The 22,821-nt window shown below is 37.1% G+C and overlaps 1 protein-coding gene and 1 pseudogene across 3 annotated transcripts in view; both read left to right on the forward strand.

The window, feature by feature from the left end:
• Positions 1-22,821, forward strand: part of TPTE2 (transmembrane phosphoinositide 3-phosphatase and tensin homolog 2) — a 140,438-nt gene that overhangs the window by 98,759 nt on the left and 18,858 nt on the right. For all 3 annotated transcript variants that reach the window (XR_004030138.1, XM_030813290.1, XM_030813293.1), the window contains 3 exons: positions 13,337-13,397; positions 14,214-14,295; positions 14,394-14,482. Coding sequence is in view for 2 of the 3 variants with exons in the window: in XM_030813290.1 (XP_030669150.1) it covers positions 13,337-13,397; positions 14,214-14,295; positions 14,394-14,482 (232 nt within the window). In the remaining variant the exon portion in view is untranslated. The remainder of the gene's footprint in view (positions 1-13,336; positions 13,398-14,213; positions 14,296-14,393; positions 14,483-22,821) is intronic.
• Positions 5,696-6,342, forward strand: LOC115835143 (annotated as a pseudogene).

Genomic DNA, 22,821 nt, shown 5'->3' on the forward strand with positions numbered 1-22,821 from the left:
GACTGTGTAGTCATAAGTTTAATATTAACCCAGATATGGCAGTATTCTTTTAAAAATGTACTCTTTCAAGTAAAAAAATCATAATGGATTGATACCAATTACAATTGTGCCAGTGATTACAAACCACCCCAAAACTTACTGGCTTACAACAGCAACTATTTATTTGGCTCATGATACTATGGTTTGTGAATTTGGTATGGGCTTAACTGTCCAATTCAGGTGCTTGCAGAAAGGATTTCCTGTCTCAACTAAGCTCATTCATGTATCTGTGGGCAGCTACTGGGTCATCTGAGGACTGGCTAGTCTAAAATGACTTGGCTTCCCTCAACTGACAGAGCCACTGCATGCTACATGCACCCCTCAAGGCCCAAGGCCCATCCCATCTGGCACCCACTGCTGCCAACAGCCCCACCCCCTTCACCAGCAGAGCCACCATATGCTGCATGCACTTCTAAGGCACTGAGGACTGGCCTGCCTGGTGCCCACCCTGCTGTTGGCAATACCCCACAACTAGCAAAGCCACTGCAGCTAGCATGCATATGCCTAAGGCCTGAGAACTAATCTGAATGATGGCTCTCACACCAAGAAAAGCCACACCACTGTCTCCACAAACACTCACCATCAGGCCACTGAGGCACTCACAGACACCACTGAATGCTGATTACAGCCAAAAAAGTCACCTGAAGACTATATTACTGCACCCACCCAGAACCAAAGTCAAAGCACCCTACTCAATGGACACTATAGGAGACAACTATTGGAAAAAGTATTTCTCTATGAAAGCTCCCTAACACTGGAAGAGGCAACGGTTCCCCCAGATGTGCAAAAATCAGTTTAGGGCCACAAGAAACATGAAAAGCAAGGAAACATTACACCTCCAAAGAAACACAATAATTCCCCATTAACAGACCCTAAATTTAAAGAGTATGTCAAATGGCTAAGAAGGAATTCAAAATAATGATCTTAAGGAAACTATGAAATACAGAGAATACAGATAGATCAATGAAATTAGAAAAACAATTTATGATCTTATGAGAAATTCGACAGGGATATATATGTCATTAAAAACCAGACAGAAATTGTGGAGCTGAAGAATTTAAGGAATAAAATAAAAATACAATCAAGAGTCCAGGTGCAGTGGTTCCCACCTGTTATCCCAGCACTTTGGGAGGCCAAGGCAGTGGATCGCTTGAGGCCAGGAGTTCAAGACAAGCCTGATGAACATGGCGAAATCCTGTCTCTAAAAAATACAAAAATTAGTTGGGTTTGGTGGCGCATGCCTGCAATCCAAGCTACTTGGGAGGCTGAGACATGAGAATTGCTTGAATCCAGGAGGTGGAGTTTGCAGTGAGCCAAGATTGTGCCACTGCACTCCAGCCTGGGTGGCACAGTGATACCCTGTCTCAAAAAAAAAAAAAATACAATCAAGAGCTTTAAAAACAGACATGGGAGAGATATGGCCAAAATCTAGGAAGCTCAAAGGTTCTCAAATAGATTCAACCCAAAAAGGTCTTCTCTGAGGTGCATAGTAGTCAAACTGTCAAAAGTCAGAAAGAGGGGATATTCGTCAGGTGTGGTGGCTCACACCTGTAATCCCAGCACTTTGGGAGGCTGAGGCAGGTGGATCACTTGAGGCCAGGAGTTCAAGGCGAGCATGGTCAACGTGAAGAAACCACATTTCTACTAATAATACAAAAAAATTAACTGGGTGTGGTGGCGTGAACCTGCAGTTCCAGTTACTTGGGAGGCTCAATCATGAGAATTGCTTAAACCCAGGAGGTGGAGGTTGCAGTGGGCCAAGATCACACCACTGCACTACAGCCTGGGTGACAGAGCGAGACTGTATCCAAAAAAAATAAAAAAAAACAAAACAAAGAAATGTTAAAAACAGCAAGAAAAAAGCATCAAGTCACATATAAGGGAAACTCCATTTGATTAACAGTGGATTTCCCAGTGGAAAATTTACAGGTCAGTAGACAATAAGATGGGATGATATATTCAAGGTACTGAAGGAAAAAAAAAACTGTCAACCAAGAATACTATACCTAGTAGAGCTATCCCCTAGAAATGAGGGAGAAATAAAGTATTTCCTAGACAAGCAGAAACTGAAGAAATTCATTCCCACTAGACTGACCTTACAAGGACTGCTTAAGGTGGTTCTACATCTGGAAGCAAGAGGATGATTACCATTGTCAAAACACACAAAAGTATAAAACTCACTGGTAGTGCAGATATACACATGAGAAAGAGAAAGGAATCAAACTTTGTCACTACAGAAAATTACCAAACCACAAAGATTAAAAAAAAATAGGTGAAGAACAAAGGATATACAAAACAACCAGAAAAAAATGAACAAAATGACAGGATAAAGCTTCATCTATTAATAGTAATCTTGAATGTAATGTAAACAGATCAAATTCCCAATTAAAAAATATAGAGTTGGCTGCCTAGATTTAAAAAAAAAAAAAAAAAAAAAAAAAAAAAAGACCCAACTGTATGCTGCCTACAAGAAACTAACTTCACCTTTAAAGGTTCATACAGACTGGAAGTGAAGGGATAGAAGAAAATATTCCAGGCAAACAGAAACCAAAAGCGAGCAGAGGTAGCCATACTTATCAGATAAAAACAGACTTTAAGTCAAACTGTGTGAAGAGACAAAGAACGTCATTTTACAATAATAAAGAGATCAACTTAGCAATAAGATACAATAATTGTCAATATATATATATACCCAAAACTAGAGCACTCAGATAAACAAGGCAAATATTTTTAGGTCTAAAGGGAAAGATAGGCTCCAATGCAGTAACAGTTGGGGCCTTTAACATCCCACTCTTACCATTGGACAGATCATCTAGACAGAAAATCAACAAAAAAATATCAGATTTAAGCTTACAGATATGAATAAGTTCTGGTGTTCTGTAGTGCTGCAGGGTGTCTACAGTTAACAACAATTTATTGTATATTTTTAAATAGAGAGGATGTTGAGTGTTCCCAACACAAGAATGATAAATATTTGAGGTGATAGATATGCTGATTATCCTGATTTGATCATTACACATTGTATACAAGTATTGAGATATCCCTCTCTACCTTATAAATATGAATAAATATTATATGTCAATTAAAAATATTTTTAAAGAATGAAGGGAACAGATTTTTTAAGTGAAAGAAAATTACCTGACTTGGCTGAATGGCCCCATGCGGTCTCTCATTCTCCAGTAGGCTACTTCAGGCCTGTTCACATGATGGCAGAGGCAAGAGTCCCAGGAGCGGCAACAAAACAATGCAAATCCTCTTAAGGCCCAGGCTCAAAATTATATATTACTTCTACCCCATTTTATTGGACAATGCAAATTACACTACCAGTCTGGATTCAAGGAGTAGAAAATAAACTCCAACTCTTGATGGAAGGAATTATAAAGAATTGTGGCCGTTTTTGATAGTCTACCATAGGGAAGAAAGATGGGGATGCTATAACCCAAAATGTGTATTCTTAGGTTGAGATCCTAAATTATAGTCAGGGCATATTGCTTTAGGCTCTGTGGATGACTAAATTAATTTCAAACATATAATGCTGTTTACTGTGAAATGCCAGCTGAAAGGATAATTGTTTAATTTTATGTAATTTACAATACTTATTATACCTCAATAAAAATATAACTATCGAGGGCTGGCATCAGTTGCCGAGAGGTGAAAGGAGTACCTCTCTGCAGTGTGTTAGCTCAGTTCCGAACAGGATAGAACTGCAAGTTCAGCTACTTCCCAGAAAATGCCCTGGATCCCTGGCCTGAGCCATCATCCCATGACTAGAGAACATGGACGGATTATTTTATCAAGAAACTGGTGATAAACCAAGGGCTATAGGAATTAAGAACTAGGGCTAAAAAAGAAATGTTTAGAGTGATGCAAGATGGCCAATTAGAAGCAGCTGCACTCTGCAGCGCTCACAAAGAGGAATGAAAAGGGCGAGGGAATTCAGCACCTTCAACTGAGATAACCAGGTTCTCACATTGGGACTGACTGGACGAACAGGTCGACCAATGGAGAATGAAGACAAGCAGGCAGAGGGTGCGATGGCCCAGCCGGGGGTGGCATGGAGCCAAAGGAACCCCCACTCCCAGCCAAGGGAAGCAGTGAATGTGCAGTCCTGCCCAGGAAACCGTGCTTCTCCCATGGATCTTTGCAAGCCATGGATCAAGAGATGCCCTTGTGAGCCCATGCCACCAGGGCTGTGGGCCTGATACACAGACCTGTATGGAGTCTCGGCACTTCAGCTGCTCAGGCACACACAGAAACCCAGGAGTTTTACACACTAGCCCCGGGGATCTTCAGCACAGTGGGAAATCTGTCCATACATATCTCTGGGAAGGGGGCTGAATCCAGCGAGCCAGGCAGCATCATTCTGCAGGGCCCATTTCCATGGCACCTCACAAGTTAAGACCCACTGGCTTGGAATCCTAGCCTGTCAACAGCAGCAGGTTGGAATCCACCTCAGATGGGTCTGAGTTCCCGGGGAGGTGGGGAGAGGCAGCCAGCATCACTGTGGTTCATAGACTCAGCCACTCCAGCCTGCCAGCTATGGAGAATACAGCCAGTCTGGACAAGGAAGAGTTCCCACAACACAGCACAGCTGGCTTGCCAGATCATGACCAGACTGCTTCTTTAAGCAGGACCCCAATCCATTCCTCCTCACTGGGCAGGAATCTCTGCAGGGGCTTTAACCACTCCAGCAATGGTTCTATGGACAGAGCTTTGATCTCTCCCTGAAATGGAGCTCCTGGCAGGAGGGGCAGCTGCCATCTCTGCAGTTTGGTCAGCTCAGCCACTCCAACCTGCTGGCTTTGGAGAATACAGGTGGTCCACAGGAGGAAGGATCCCCCACAGTGCAGCACACCTGCTCTACCCCAAAGCAGCCAGACTGCTTCTTTGGGTGGGTCCCTGATCCCATGCCTCCTGACTGGTGAGAATGCCCAGCAGGGGTCTCCAGCCACCTCCTGCAGGTATGTGCGGGCTGGCTACAGGTCAGTATCCCCCTGGGATGGAGCTTCCAAAGGAAGGAGCTGGCTGCCATCTTTGCTGTTTCTCAGCCTTCACTGGTAATACCTCATTCAGAGTCTATGAGGAACTTAAATTTACAAGAAAAAAACAACCCCATTAAAAAGTGGGCAAAGGATCTGAACAGACACTCCCCAAAAGAGACATGCATGCAGTCAACAAAAATATGAAAAAAAAGCTCAACATCACTAATCATTAAAGAAATGCAAACAAAACCACAATGAGATACCATCTCATGCCAGTCAGAATGGCTTTTATTAAAAAGCCAAAAAATAACAGATGCTGGGAAGGTTGCGGAGAAAAAGGAATGCTTTTACACTGTTGGTGGGTGTGTACATTAGTTCAACCCATGTGGAAGACAGTGTGGCAATTCCTCAAAGACCTAGAGGCAGAAATACCATCAGATCCAGCAATCCCATTATGGGGTATATACCCAAAGGAATATAAATCATTGTCTTATAAAGATACATGCATGCACACATATGTTCATTGCAGCAGTATTCACAATAGCAAAGACATGGAATCAACCTAAATGCCAGTCAATGATAGATTGGATAAAGAAAATATGGTACATAGAGCAGGACATCTGGCTTCTGAGCGGGAACCTTTGTAATGCCAGTGATGAAAGAGAGAATTAAATATGGGTGATGTTGAGAAAGGCAAGAAAATTTTTGTTCAGAAGTGTGCCCAGTGCCACACCGTGGAAAAGGGAGGCAAGCACAAGACTGGGCCTAATCTCCGTGGTCTCTTCAGGTGGAAGACAGGTCAGGCCATTGGATTAGAGACTGATAAGAACAAAGGCATCACCTGGGGAGAGGATACACTGATAGAGTATTTTGAGAATCCCAGGAAGTACATTCCTGGAAAAAAATGATCTTTGCTGGCATTAAGAACAATGCAGAAAGGGCAGACTTGATAGCTTATCTCAAAAAAGCTACTAGTCAGGAGATCGAGACCATCCTGGCTAACACGATGAAACCCTGTCTCTACTAAAAAATACAAAAAATTAGCTGGGCGTGGTGGCGGCTGCCTGTAGTCCCAGCTACTTGGGAGGCTGAGGCAGGAGAATGGCGTGAACCCGGAAGGCGGAGCTTGCAGTGAGCTGAGATCGCGCCACTGCACTCCAGCCTGGGCGACAGAGCGAGACTCTGTCTCAAAAAAAAAAAAAGATACTAGTGAGTAATAATTGGCCACTGCCTTATATTACAAAACAGAAATGTCTCATGACTTTTTTATGTGTACCATAATTTAATAGATCTCATACACCAGAATTCAGATTATGAATGACTGTCAGAATATTTTGTTGGGCAGTCCTGATTTAAAACTAAGACTGGCTTGTGGTTAAATGAATAAGTTTGGTTTTTGAATATTAATAGTAATTCCAATTCAGTAAATGCTATCACTGTTTACTCCTTCTAAAGATATGATTAGACTTTGTTAATAATGTTCAACTTTTCACAAAGATGGTGAGTACCATCTTAAAACTTATTGAAGATTGGTTTTATATTTATATTTATATTGGTTTATATTTAGATTTATATGACTGGTTATGTGAATATATTTAAATACTGGGGAAATTCCTTCACTGTCTCAGAACCAAGCACGATTCACCTGTATTTTGTGTTTATTTGCCTCTTAAAGGCAAGGGTTGAAGATAAGGTAGCAATGTCTTCTTTGTATTTTTGGCCTTAACTATGCCAATGTAATTAGAATTCCCTGTATTTAAGATGGTTCCTTTTACTTATTCAAAGGCATTTTGTGCGGTTTATGTGTAATATCAAATAAAGATTATTTACACTTAAAAAAACAACAACAAAAAAAGAAAATGTGGTACATAAATGCCATGGAAAACTGTGCAGCCATAAAAAGGAACAAGATTACATCCTTTGCAGGGACATAGATGGAGCTGGAAGCTGATATCCTCAGCAAACTAACACAGGAACAGAAAACCAAACACCACATGTTCTCACTTATATGTGGGAGCTGACAATGAGAACACATGGGCACACGATGGGGAACAACACACACTGGGGCCTGTGGGGAGGGAGGGGATGGGGAAGGTGAGCATCAGCAAGAATAGCTAATGGATGCTGGGCTTAATACCTAGGGATGGGATGATCTGTGCAGCAAACCACCATGGCACACATTTACCTGTGTAACAACACACCTGCGCATCCTCCACATGTACCCCTGAACCTAAAATAAAAGTTGAAGTAAATTATCTGTATATACATATGCCGCGATGTAAGTATACATTATATATGCATGCATCTATAACCACATTTTTACTGAGGTATGACACATATGGTAGGTTGCACTAATCAAGTATATATCTTGATGATATTATACCTAAGTATATATGCATGTAACCAACACCTCTATCAATATATTGGTCTATGACTGACCTCCAGTTAATTGTTGTAAAGATATACAGTATCAAGGTTCATGTTTTTCACACAGCTCTCAATTCCTCCTGTACCATCTATTGTAAAGAGCATGATTTCCCCCAATGAATTGCAGAGGTGCGTTTATTGCAAACAAAGTGAACATATATGTATAGGTCTGTTTCTGGGCTTTTTGTCCTTTCATTATGACTATCTATACTTAAGTCCAGACCATAGTTTTAATTATTATGGCTTTATAGTGACTCTTGAGAACTTGTGTATAAGTCCTCCAACTTTGTACTTCTTTGTTTAAAAACTATCTTGGCTCTCCTAGATTCTTTGAATTTCCATATAAATTTTAGAATCATCTTGGCAATTTACATACACACACACACACTCAAACCCACACAAACACACCCCCACACCCTGTTAGTATTTTGACTTGGGCATTGACTACACAGCTTAATTTGGAGAGAATTGACATCTAAAAATATTGAGATTTCCAACTCACGAACATAATACAATTCTCTACTGATGTCTTCTTTGATTTCTTTTAGCAAAGTTTGTAGTGTACAGGTTTTACACCTTTTGTTAGTTTTATTTCTACATAGTTGATAAGTTTTTGTGCTATTTTAAATATTTGAAGATCTTCATTTTGTAAATATTTGCTATTGGTATGTAGGAACATAACTAATTTTTGTATATTGACTTTTGTTTATTTGTTTGTCTTAAGACAGGGCCTTGCTCTGTCACCACAGGCTGGAGTGCAGTGGCACCTGGGCTCAAGCATTTCTCCCACCTCAGTCTCCCACATAGCTGGGACTGCAGGCAGGCATCACCACACTTGGCTAATTTTTTAAATTAATTTTTGTAGAGAAGGAGTCTCTCTGGTCTCACTGACCCAAGCTGGCCTTGAATTCCTGGATTCAAGCAACCCTCCCATCTCAGCCTCCCAAGGTGCTGGGATTACAGATGTGAGCCACCACACCTGGCCTTGTATGTTGACTTTACATCTAGCATCCTTCATAAATTCACATATTCATTTTAATAATGAATGTGTAGATTCCCTGGGATTTTTTAAATGTATACGATCATATAAAGTTACTACTTTCTTCCCACTTTTTATACTTTTTTGTTTCTTTATTGAATTATCTAGGACTTTCATGATAATATTGAATAGAAATGGTAAGAGGAGGCAGCCTTGCCCTGTTCCCAAACTCAGGTGGAAAGAATTTCATGCTTCACTATTTGAAATGATGTTTGCTATAGGCTTTTGTAGTCATTCTTTACTAGATTAAGACAGTCCATTTTATTTCTAGTTTGCTAAAAGTTTTGAATCATGAATTGGTGTTGAATATATCAGATATTTTTTTCTGCATCTATCAAGGTAATCAAAATGTTTTTCTGTTATTCCATTAATGAGATTTTCAAATGTTAAACCAACTTTTTTATTTTTGGAATAAACTCCTTTTGGTCTTAATGTATTATCTTTTTTATGTATCACTAGATTCTATTTGCTAATATTTTATTTAGAACTTTTCATCTGTGTTCATGAGGGATATGTTGTTTTCTTTCCTTGAAATGTCTTTATCAGCTGTTCTACAATTACCTTAGCTTAGGTGTCTTGGGTAGTTCCTGTTTGCTCAACTCATCTTCATCCTCCATCAGGATGAATATGATGGGTATGTTTCTAGGTAATGGCAAAAGGAAAGAGCTAGAGTGGAATCTTACAAATGCTTTTGCAAGCCTCTCCTTTGTGGCATCCCAGTGACCAAATCAACTCACATAAATGGAACACAAAATTAGAGTGAAAGGGCACTACGAGGTGAAACGTGAGGGCTTGGATTCAGGAAAAGTTGATGAATTGAGACCGTTGATGGAATGATTCTACCTTATTCTCAGGCAGGGAAGCATTTTTATACACGCAGATAGTTCACAAGAAATAACTACTATATAGTCAGAGACTCAAGACTTCAGCAATTGTATAAAAATACATTTGTAAATACCTAAAGACCTTGAAGAGAAGGGTCTGAACCACATCTCACCCAGGTTATGCTATTCATGGCTAAGACATGACTCTACCACTCCCTTGGCCAATTTTGAAAATTGTTTCAAACTATTTGAGGTGGAAGTACTTTTTGTCGCTCCTAATGGGCACAGTCATGGAGTAATGTGACCAGGGTCCACTGGATGGGTCATGGCACTTGAGGGCAGCCATCCCAAAATTTCCAAATTCCATCTTTATGGGGAAAACATCTCTTGATTGCTAATATTGTTTTTTAAAGCAGGTTAAGTTAATAACTGTGAGTTAATTATAGCATGTCTAAATTGAGCCATTTTCTTTTAGTAGATTTGGTGGTGACTAATATAAATTTGGCAACACTTAATATTAGCTGGGATGTTTTTAAAAAGCCAAAAACATGTAGCATGCAAATCAAAACAAAGACATTACTATTTTTTTCTGGGGTGATCTCTAGACTGTTGGTTTCTATCAGTTATTAAACTGTTATCTCCTTGGGGCATTGACAAAGTACTAATAAGTCATTGATTCCTTTACCATTTTTAATCGGAGTATCCCAAAAGGAGGTAATCATGTGTTTTAATAAATTTCATAAATCATAAACCACCCAAAAGGCAAATCTACCATCCATATTAATATTTAGTCTTTCATCTTTGCCAGAGTGCAGCCCCAAATCTAAGCTACTAGTTCAGCTACCTGGGCAGGCTGGGAATCAGGCCATGGAGCCTTTCAGTGATTGCATGTTCAGTGATAACAGCATGTCCTGCACTGGGAGTGTCTCTGTCATATTTGAGAAGAATCTACAAAGTATATTAAATCAAGGTTGACTAAAAGGGAGAAGATTCAAATCCAGGCATACTTAACTCCTGAGAGGATGCTGAACAGTCATGTGATTCCCCTTTATTCTTAAAAGGGAATAAAGTTGCAGGGTTACATTTTGAACAACAGTGAATAAGCAAAGCAGACATTACAATTTCATAAGTGGTAAATTTGCTAGTGGAGAAATGTCAGATGCTGCCTTGAAGTAGCAAAAACTTTAGAGATGCAGGACCCATAGAGTTAGTGGAGAAACAAGCACTATGGTGGAAGCATCAACAAGTTTGGCCACTGCTACCACCTCATGCAAGTGCAGAAGGTATACATTTGCCTCCAAAGCAAGGAATGTACTAAGATAGGCAGAGAGAAGAGTTTGGTAGATTTAGAAAAACCTGAAGGTGGGGGTTGTTGCAAGAGGCTTTCAAAGAGGAGACAGCATTTTCCACTTTTGCATCACAAGGAAGAGTTTCAGAAATTATAAACTTAGTAAGCCCATGCAAAGGCTGAGCTATTGAGAAAAATCAGGTATACAATTACCTACATTCCTACAAGCTTCTTAACCATCTTTTAATTTCTGTTCTTGGTAGCATTGAATGCACTTTATTCTGGCTGAAAACAGAAACTGTCCATCTGGTGACAGATTGTGACCAGAAAAATGTAGATTCTTGGCAGAGTTGAATTTTTTCTAGATTCTTTATGTCCTTTTTCACCTAATTTGGATAAGAGGTATTTGGAGTCTTCGGTAAACTACTTAGATCAGAAAACACAGCAGTAAATCATCTAAATGTTGAGTTGCTATATATATATATATGTATATATATGATTATAAAAATGATATATATATATATATCATTTTTTAGACATTGAGAGAACTAGGAAATAGATTTGGAAAAATCCCTAAAGCTTAACTGTCCAGGTATATTTGTTTTCCCATGAAAAAGCAAATATTGACTGTTTTTCTATATATGTATACTAAGGAAGGCTGCACATAAATTACCAGTGTGAGATAGTTACTTGTTGAGAGAATGAAGGACAGGGATGGGCACGGTGGCTCAGACCTGTAATTCCAGCACTTTGGGAGGCCGAGGAGGGTGGATCACCTGAGGTCAGGAGTTCAAAACCAGCCTGGCCAGCATGGTGAAACTCCGTCTCCACTAAAAATACAAAAAATTATCCAGGCGTGGTGGCAGGCGCCTGTAATCCCAGCTACTCAGAAGGCTGAGGCAGGAGAATTGCTTGAACCTGGGAGGCAGAGGTTGCAGTGAGCTGATATCGCACCATTGCACTCCAGCCTGGGCAACAAGAGTGAAACTCCATCTCAAAATAAAATAAAATAAAATAAATAAAATAAAATGTGAAGGACAGGACAGTATTCTAATGGTTGCATGATATTTCATTAGTGCTATGATTAACCTCTAATGTTGGACATTTAAGTGTCGCTATAATCAATAATACAGCAACAGACATCTTTGCGCACGAGGCTTTTTCTGTATAGATTGCTAGGAGTGAAATTACCTAGCTAAGAGTATGAATAATTTTAGGGTTCTTAATATATATTGCCAAATCCAAGAGCAATTGTATTCTTGTATCAACAATAAATCAAAGTTTTAAATTTCATGCCTTATTTTGCCAGCATTGGATTTTCTCATTAAAAGAGAAAGGGCTAATTTCATGGGTGCAAATGGCATTTCATTGTTGTTTGACTTCATTATTGGTGACACTGAATGTTTACGTAGGTTGTTAATCAGTTAGATTTTCTCTTTTATGGATTGTTTATGTCCTTGGCCCATTTATCTATAAGGTGAGTGAGTAATATTTAAGTTGTTGTCAATGAATTATTAATTTATCATACTAGGCATAGTCCCCATTCAGTCAATTTTTCTGAAAAATCATTTCCCCTGTTATTCATTATAGCATTTTTAAGCAGAAATTTCAGATTTTTATGAAGTCAAACCTAAGCCTATTGATCTTCCATTGATTCAACACCTTTAGTTCTTCCTCATCCAAAGAATTGATTAAAATTTGCTTAAATTTCTCATAGACATTTATAGTTTTTATATGTGATTTCTAAACCCATATGGGTTTTATGTAAGAAATTCCATGAATTCTGAAGTATATAAAACTATTTATCCTTGCCTCCCCCACTATGCAGATTCAGGGTGTTCATCTTTTTGACTTATTTCCTCCTAACAGAGATAGCCAGTTTAATAAATCGATGACTTTGATACCTTCATTTTATTTTTCTCAATATTAAGCCAGTAAACATTGCTCTGAGGGTAACATACTAATCAGTTTTGAAATTTTTTGTCATTTTTGTTGTTGCACAGAGATATATACATATGTGTGTGTATGTTTCAGAAAGATATATTTACTGAAAGTTGGATTCATATAGTGGTATTGATTGTATTTTAAATAATAACTACTATTTGTTTTTCATTTTAAAGGTTACACATATATACATATATATATATATACACACTTATAGGTACACATATATCTTCATTTAAAAAAATAAAGAGAACAAATGAGCCAAAAAAGTCTCCATATTGTTACCAGTTATTTAAAAGTTGATATGTTTATCTTTTTCTATCACACATACACACAATCATACTATATACTTTTCGCATTTATTTGTTTACATAGTGCTTAGATAGACTGTAATATGCAGATCACTCTCTAAAGATGTATCCATTCAGAATTAAATTTAAATAAGAACCAATATGAATTAGATTTAAACAAGAACCACATTAACTGTGAATTAATGATTTAGAACAAATTACTTAAAGTTAGTTAACCAGCTAATTTACTTATCTGATAGCTTTAAACAGTGTGTATTTACAATAGAGACTCATCTGAGTAGCCAAACCACTTTGTGGACTATTTGAAAAATCACAGTGGATTAGAACTTGAAATTTGCATACCCTCTTATTCCCTGAACCTCCCCTAGAAGATGCTAGTGAGAGACAAATTAATGAAAGTAATAACCATTTTAGGTTCCCCCTGGGAAATAGCTTATGTTGGTGCCATGTAAATATGTAAGATATGTGCTTGTCTTTTTTAGGAAGTTGTGCGGTTTCTAGACGAAAAGCATCCAAGCCACTATCGAGTCTACAATCTATGCAGTATGTACTCTATATTTTGCTGCTGTAGATAGAAAACAGATTACTGCACGTAAGAAGATGATTTTGTTTTTTAGATTGCATTTAATCATAAGTATTTGGTAGTGGCAAGGGATGAATTTAAAAATCCCCATCTTGGACTGGCCCCATTTAGTAGAAGGAGTTAGCCCAGCAGCATACAGTACCCTATGAAGGATGCGGCTTTGGCAGGACCAATGAGGCTGGAGTGGAAGCAAACCATTTTAGGGAAGATCTGTTCTAGCAATATTAGGTTTAGGAAAATCTTTCTGTTTTTCCTGCCAGATTGTGTTATGAGGACATAGACAATTTAACAAATGAGTCTTCTGACCCATCAGCAGTGGCATGTGATGAGAGCAAGTCTCTAGATGGGAAAAAAGCAAAAAACTCTGTAGAAAATAGGTTGTAACCCAGTTTAATACTCTGTCTCTCTTGATTTTTTCCTCTACTTGTACACTCAATAGACATTTTCAGGGGGCAAACATTTTGGTCCAGCTACATTTGCCTCTTGTGTGGTTTCTAACTACCCTGCAATAATAAAATGAATAGTCTGCTAGAAAGGTAAAAATTATACCTATTAAACAAAAATAAGTTGAGTTTAGGTTACATGAGATGGATAAACCACTACCATCCTTATGTTTTTGAAACGCTTGCGTTTATTTTAGAGCGGCAGGAGCAACTTGGAAAGCTCTTTTTGAAGATAGATAAGGAATTCTAATAAGATGTGTTAACTTATTCATAACTCCATCATTTATTATGTTATTCCCTGTAGAGGTATGACATACATATTATTTATTTTAGGTGAAAGAGCTTATGATCCTAAGCACTTCCATAATAGGGTCGGTAGAATCATGATTGATGATCATAATGTCCCCACTCTACAGTAAGTTTTATGCTAAGTTGACTATCAGAAGAGAGCTAAATATATTGGGCTTGATTTTTTGAAAATATTTTAACTAAAAATCTTAAACTTGAAATCAGTGAGATGGTGTTTTTCACCAAGGAAGTAAATGAGTGGATGGCTCAAGATCTTGCAAACATCGTAGCGATTCACTGCAATGGAGGCAAAGGTAATAACATTTTCCTTTTTATTTCTCCCTTTCTAAAGACATGTAAATATAGATAAAGTACAAGAACAAGATACGTATTGCTATTAATATGTATTAATAATTGTTAGCATTTTTAAATATTAGCTCCAAGACTGAAAGAAGGGAAGGAGAAAGGAAAGAGGAGAGGAGGATGGGTAGGAGATAGGGAGAGGATAAGGAAGGGAAGAAAGTAGGAAAAAAGAACTAAGGAAGGTTGAGCATATTTTCCCTCGTTTTCCTAGTATTTGGATTTCTTTATTTTCGGTTTGCCAGTTTATATCTCTCAAAATACAGTCTTTAATTTTAGAATATCAGAGTACTTTTATTTTATTTAAGGCTGATCTTTTTTATTTTTAAATTAACGAATAAAAAATCAATATATTTATGGTGTACAACATGATGTTTTGATATACGTAAACATTGTGAAATGTCTAAATCAAGCGAATTAACATATGCATTACTCCACATATTTTTGTGTGAAAACAGTTAAAATCTACTGTCTCAGCAATTTTCAAGTATACATTATTATTAACTGTGGTCACTGTGTTGTACAATAAATTTCCTGAACTTATTCTTCCTAACTGAAATTTTGCATCCTTTAATCAACATCTCAGGCTGGGCACAGTGGCTCACACCTGTAATCCCAGCACTTTGGGAGGCTGAGGCAGGTAGATCACATGGTGAAGCCCCATCTCTACTAAAAATACAAAAAATTAGTCGGGTGTGGTGGCATGCACTTGTAATCCTAGCTACTTGGGAGGCTGAGGCAGAAGAATCGCTTGAACCTGGGAGGCAGAGGTTGCAGTGAGCCGAGATCGCACCACTGCACTCCAGCCTGAGCAACAAGAACAAAACTCTATCTAAAAAATTAATAGTAATAAAGTAAAAACCAACATCTCCACAGTCCCCCCAGTTTTGTCCCCCCAGCCCCTGGTAACCACCATTCTACTCTCTGCTTCTATGAATTTGACTTTTTTAGATTCCACAAATAAGCGAGACATGCAGTATTTGTCTTTCTATGCCTGGCTTATTTCACTTAGCATAATGTGCTCCAGGTTCATCCATATTATCTCAAGTGACAGGTTATCCTCTAAGGCTGAATTGTATGCCTTTATTTATATGTACCACATATTCTTTATCCATTCATCCATTGATGACATTTAGATTGACTCCAGAGCTTGGGTATTACGAATAATGCTGCAGTGAACACGGGAGTGCAGATTTCATGTCTTTGGATGTATACCCAGAAGTGGAATCTCCAAATCATATGGTAGTTCTATTTTTGGTTTTTTGAGGAATCTCAGTGCTGTTTTCCACAATAACTACTAATTTACATTCACACCGACAGTGTACAAGGGGGATCCCTTTTCTCTTCATCCTCACCAACTCTTCTTTTGTGTTTTTGTTAATGACCATCCTAACAGGTGTGAGGATATCTCTTTGTGGTTTTAATTTGCTTTCCCCTGATGATTAATGATGTTTAGCATTTTCTCATTATACCTCTTGGCCATTTGTGTGTCTTCTGTTGGGAAATATCTTTTCAGGTTTTTTGCCCATTTTCTAGAGAAGTAACTTGTTCTCTTGCTATTGTATTTTCTGAGTTCCTTTTTTAAAAAATCTGTTAACCTATTATCGAATGTATGCTTTGTAGATATTTTCTCCCATTCTGTAGGTTGTCTCTTTACTCAATAAATGTTTCCTTTGCTGTGCAAAAGCATTTTAGTTTGATACAGTATCATTTGTGTACTTTTTCTTTTGTTGCCTATGCTTTTCAGTCATATCCAAAAATATCTTGGCCCAGACCAATGTCAAGAAGATTTTCACCTATCTTTTCTTCTAGTAGTTTTCCAATTTCACGTTTCACAGTTAAGCATTTACTTTGAGTTGATTTTTGTATATTGGGTGAGATAGGTTGCAATTTCATTCTTCTGCAAGTGGATATTCAGTTTCCCCAGTATCGTTTATTGAAGAGACTGTCCTTTCCCCATCTTGGATTCTTGGCACCTTTGTTGAACATCAGCTGAGTATAAATGCATGGATTTTTTCTGGGCTTTCTATTCTGTTCCATTGGTCTGTTTTTGTTCCAGTAATACTTAAGGTTGTTCTTAAACTTTGTGAGAACCTTTTAGATTAAGGGAGCCAACAGAGATGCTATTTCAGAAATTATACTGGAATTTTTATAGTGTAATGATACGAAGAAGTTGACATTGGTGGGGTTAAAATGGGGGAAAAAAGCCATTTGTAAATCCAACCAATTTAAGTTTAGTTAGATTTTCTCTCATTCAGGTTTAGGCTTTAAATAATCATCTAAGCATATTTCACAAATTTTGACAAACATAAATAATTACATTTTTAGTGGGCTCTAAATCAATTTTTATATCAAATTCCAGGAAAACATAACACCATAAATTGACTTATATAATTCAGTAAAATCAAGTTTTAGTCTTATTGACTAGTTTCAAGCCCATTAGTTAATATACAGGTTCTGTGTTTAGCTGTGTATTAGTTAATATACAGGTTCTGTGTTTAGCTCTACAGCTTGGAATATTGTATATAAACTGGCAATTTACAATACCATAGTTAAGAATATAGACGTTGAATCATTTGAAATTGCCAGTTTTTAACCATCCTTTGCTTTAAAAATGGCCATTTCACTTTGCCCAACCTAAAATGTTATTATTAAAGAAGTTAGCATCAGTTTTCTATTAACTAATGCTAATTCCGTGCTTGAAGGAAAACATTCATTTCAAATTTGACTTTTTTCATTTTTGCTGAGAGGGGGTTTACATTATTCTGTGTTCACATAATATTTTGTTGATTTTGTTAAAGGTTGTTTAGAGGGCCAATATTCAGCTGGTATGTACCAAAGCAGCCTCTTCTTTATATGTTCATTCATATTAGTCTTGCTGTCTTCTGGTTGGTTGCTGCCTGCAGGTTACCAGTAGTATCATGATAGTAAAAATATTTTATATTGATTTATAGGAGTTCTTTAAAGAATCTGAATGCCAATTTTTCTTAGTATTGTAATTATATTCTCCCCACATGTTGTCTTTTAAATTTGATTGTGATTTATTTTGTTGTACAAAAGTTTGTAAATTTTTGTTTTGTTTTGAGACATGATCTCGCTCTGTCACTCAGCTGGAGTGCAGTGGCACGATCTCAGCTCATTGCAGCCTGAACCTCCTGGGGCTCAAGCGATCCTCCCATCTCAGCCCCTCTGAGTAAGTGGGACTACAGGTGAGCATCACCATGCCTGGCTAATTTTTGTATTTTTTATAGAGACAGGGTCTCACTGTGTTGCCCAAACTGGTCTCGAACTCCTGGACTCAAGTGATCCACCCATCTCAGCTTCCCAAAGTGCTGGGATTACAGGCATGAGCCATCATGCCCGGAGAGAAATTTGTAATTTTTTTCTTTTCTTTTTTTTTTTATTATTATTATACTTTAAGTTTTAGGGTACATGTGCACAATGTGCAGGTTTGTTACATATGTATCCATGTAATTTTGAATATAGTAAAATTTGTTTTTCTGTGTGTGTGTATATATTTCATGCTTTTCTGTCATGTTCATGAAATTCACCCCTATACTGATGTAGTAAAGATATTCCACATTTCTTCAAAAATATTCAAGTTCCATTTTTAATATTTGGGTCTTTAATCTAATTGGAAGTTGGAGGAAGTATTTTTTTTCATATAGATAGCCAATTGTCCTAACACCATCAATTGCATGCTGTTTTGTTCTCCATTAATTTGTAATCCCTCTCACTAATATACCAAGTTTCTATAAATATTCAAAACTGTTCCTAAGTTCTCTCTACCACACTTTTGTAATTATTGTGGCTTTATAATGTGGTTTGATAAAGGCAGAATTGTCTTGCTCTTCTTGGAACTTTATTATTACATTCAATTTTAAAATCATTTTGTGAAGTGCCATAATAAAACACTTTAGGATTTTTATTGGAACTACATTGAATTTATAGATTAACTTGAGAGAACTGACAACTTTGCGATATTGAGTTGTACATGTGAATCATCTTGTTCATTCTTTAATAATATTTTATACTTTTTTTCATCATGTCTTTGCACATCTTTTCAAAAATTCATTCCTACACAAATTGTGACTGAAAATGGAATCTCTTCTTTTCTATTACATTTGGGTTGTTTCCAATTTTTATTGTGATAAATTATGTTTTTTGTTTTGAGATAAGGTCTCACTCTGTCACCCAGGCTGGGGTGCAGTGACATGATCTCAGTTCATTGCAACCTCCGCCTTCTGGGTTCAAGCAATTCTCGTGCCTGAGCCTCCAGAGTAGCTGGGATTACAGGTGTCCACCACCACACCCAGCTAATTTTGTATTTTTAGTAGAGATGGGGTTTTGCCATGTTGTCCAGGCTGATCTCAAATTCCTGACCTCAAGTGATGCGCCTGCCTCTGCCTCCCAAAGTGCTGGGATTACAGGCATGAGCCACCGCACCTAGCCCAATAATACTGCTTTTAAAAATACATGTTTCTTGTTGCACATGTGGCCACATTTTTGTTGAGTGTATACCTCACACTAAAATTGTTCTGTCTTAGGGTAATGAATCTTGAACTTTCCTTGATAATGTCACCTGTTTTCTAAAACAGTTGTACCAATTTTTACTCCACTGGTATTGTACACTTCAAGCATTCCATATCTTCCCCAATACTTGCAATTCTGAGTATTTTTATTTTTAGTCTTTGGGTGTTTGTGTGATGGCATCTTATGGTGGTGATCATTTGCATTTCTATAATTACTAATAAGATTGAGGAAGTTTTTTTAAGATTATTATTTGGATATCCTTTTTTGTAAAGTAACTTTTTAATTTTCTTAACCATTTTTCTCCTGGATTATTCATCTTTTTTCTCCTGATTGTAGGAGTTCTTTATGTATTCTGATTTCAATTCTGTTATTGGTCATAAATGTATTTCAAGAAGGCTTTTGTGCTCTGTGATTTGCCTTTTCTCTCTCTCAGGAGTATCTTTTGGTTAACAGAAGTTCTTAGTTGAATTACTATCATATGTCTCATGCTTTCCCTTTATAAAGTTTGTGTTTTTGTGTCCTGATTAAGAAAATTTTCCTTGAGTTTAAAGGACATTTTACTGCTATATTTTCTTCGAGAAGGTTCATTCCTTTTAAAATTGATTTATGTGTGTGGTGTGAGGAAGGCATCAGGTTTCATCTTTTTCCATGTATGGCTATCCAGTTATTCCAGCACACTGGTTCAGAAGATTTTCATTTCTTTACTACCCTGAAGAACATGAATCTGTTTCTGATCTTTCTATTCTGTTCATTGATTTTTCATCTGTGTGCCAATAGCACAACTACCTTACTGTAGCTTTCTAATACGTCCTCATCATCTTCTTCTTTTTCTTCACAATTGTTTGGGTATTTTAGGTCATCTATATTTCCATATAAATTTGGGAATCAACTAGTCAAATTTCACACACTGGATAGAAATTTGTTTGGAATTGCATTGAGTTTATAGACTGGGGAGAATTGAATCTTTACAATATTGACTCATCCAACCCATGAACAGAGGTATTCTCTCATTTAGTTAGGTCCTCTTCAATTTCTCTTTACAATGCCTTCTCATTTTCTATATAGAAAGCTTGCATATTTTTGGTGAGATTTATTCTTAGATTTTTTTTGTGGTTATTTAAGTGATATCCCTTTAAAATGTTTATTTTCTAAATGTTTTCTGTTGTTTTAAATGCAGTTCATCTTATTTATTAATCTTGCAATTAGCAACTTTCCTAAACTCACTTTTTTTTTTTTTTTGAGGTAGGGTCTCATTCTGTCACCCAGGCTGGAGTGCAGTGGCATGATCATGGCTCACTACAGCCTCAACCTCCCTGGGCTCAGGTGATCCTCCTATATCAGCCTCTTGAGTAGCTAGCACTGCAGGCAGGTGCCACCATGCCCAGCTAATTTTTTCACTTTTTTTGTAGAGATGGGGTTTTGCTATGCTGCCCAGGTTGGTCTCAAACTCCTGCGCTCAGGTGATCTGCCAGCCTCAGCCTCCACCTCCCAAAGTGCTAGGACTGCAGGCCTGAGCTACCATGCCCAGCCTAAACTCGCTTATTAGTTCTACTAATTTATCTATAGATTCTTTTGGATTTTATGGTACATGATTACATCATATGAAAATAATAAATTGTATTTTTTCCATTTCAGCATTTATCTCCCCTAGCACTGGCTAGAACCTTCAGTACAGTGTAGAATTAGAAGTGGCAATAGCAGCCATCAACGTACAGTTCCATTCTCAAAGGAAAAGCTTTCAACATCTCTCCAATTGCTTTATGATGGTGTGTGTCTGTGTATTAGCTACCATTTATCGATTAAGAAATTCCTTGGCTGGGCGCCCTGGCTTACACCTGTAATCCCAGCACTTTCGGCGGCCCAGTGGGGGCAGATCACTTGAGGCCAGGAGTTTAAGACCAGCCTAGGCAACATGGTGAAACCCTGTCTCTACTAAAAAATACAAAAATTTGCCAGGTGTGGTGGCACATGCCTGTAATGCCAGCTACTCCGGCTGAGGCACGAGAATCACTTGAAACCAGGAGGCAGAGGTTGCAGTGAGCCAAGATCGCACCACTGCTCTCCAGCCTGGATGACAGAGTGAGACTCTGTCTCAAAAAACAACAACAAAAAAAAAACAAAAAAAAAAAAGAAAGAAAAAAGAAATTCCTTTAGCTTGCTAAGAGATTTTTTTTTAAAAATCATGAATGAATGTTGAATTCTTAAAGATTTTTCTGAATCTTTGAGATGATAATTTTTCTACTTTATCCTATAAATAAATGTGGTTAATTACATTGATTAAGTGGTAAACCAACATGTTTCTGGAATAAACGTAATTTAGTTGTGCTGTATTATTTTGTTAAATACTTACTAAATTATTTTATTATTAAATTGCCAGATTCTGTCTGTTAATATTTTGTTTAGGATTTTCAAATTCATGTCATCTGGGCGATTGGTTATAATTTTCCTTTCTCATAGTTTTTTCAAATCTTGGCTTCGTAAAATGAGTTAGATTTCATTTTCTCTGTTTTTATTCTCTGGGTAAATTTATGCATGCTGATTTTTTTCCTTCTTAAGTGTAAAGTGAAATTCACCAGTGAACGCACATTGGCCTAGAGTTTTCTCTGGAGAGAAGTCTTTAAATTATGGCTCAATTCCCTATATAGAATGTTTTTATAATTTTATTTCTTTTGCCCATTTTGGTAGATTATAGTTTTCCCAGCATTTGTTCATTCAATCTAACTTTGCAAATGTCTTGACATCAAATTTTTCACAATATCATTTTACCACTTTAATGTCTGCAGAGATATTCCCTTTTTTATTCCTGACATTGCTTTCTTGGTGCCTTATCCCCTTTTTTCTTTTGATTAGTCTCACCAGGGATTTATGAATTTTACTAGTCTTTTAAAAGTACTGAATTTTTGGCCTTATTGGTGGTCTTTATTTTTTACTTATTTTTTATTTCATCAGTTACTATTATATTTAGCATTTTCTTCTATACTCCTTGGGTTAATTTGTTCTTTTCCTGACTTCTTGACATGGATAATTCTTAGAGTGTCGACCACTCTCTTTTCTATTTACCATTTAAGGCTACAAGTTTTCCTCTAAGAATTGCTTTAGCTTCGTCCCATAAATTTTTATTTGTAGTGTTTTTATTTTACTTAGTTCAAACTATTTTCCAACTTTGTGCTTGTTTTTCTTTTTTTGACCCATGAGTTATGTAGAAGTATACTTCCTTATTTCCAAACATATGAGAATTTTGTATTTATCTTTAAATTTTTGATTTCTGATTATATTGTGTTGTGGACACAGAACATACTATGTATTTTTTTCTTTTTTAGTTCTTTGAAATTTGTTTAGACTTGCTTTATGGCCCAGAATTTGGTCGATATTGTCAAATGTTTTCTGTACATTTGAAAAGAACATGTATTATGCATTGTTGAGAACAGCGTTCTATGTACATCTATTTTATTTAACTCTTCTATTTTCCTACTGACATTCTGTTTTCGTTTGATTGAATTTTAATAATATAATTCTTTCCTTCTCACCCTCTGTCATTACCTTGGAGGTCATACACTCCCTTTCTATGTTTTTAGTAATTACTGTAAAGATTTCAACCTGCATCCTTGACTTAGCTATTAATTTTTGTCTATGTTGAGCCTGCATCTAGAAATCTTCCTAAACTCTCTCATTAGATTAAGGAGTTATTCTATAGATTTACTTACTACACTGACTTTCTACACTGGTTAGGCTCTGCAGTATACTGTTAAATGGAAGCAGT

Source organism: Nomascus leucogenys, chromosome 5 (assembly GCF_006542625.1).
Source record: "Nomascus leucogenys isolate Asia chromosome 5, Asia_NLE_v1, whole genome shotgun sequence".
In the NCBI taxonomy this organism is placed as follows: Eukaryota; Metazoa; Chordata; class Mammalia; order Primates; family Hylobatidae; genus Nomascus; species Nomascus leucogenys.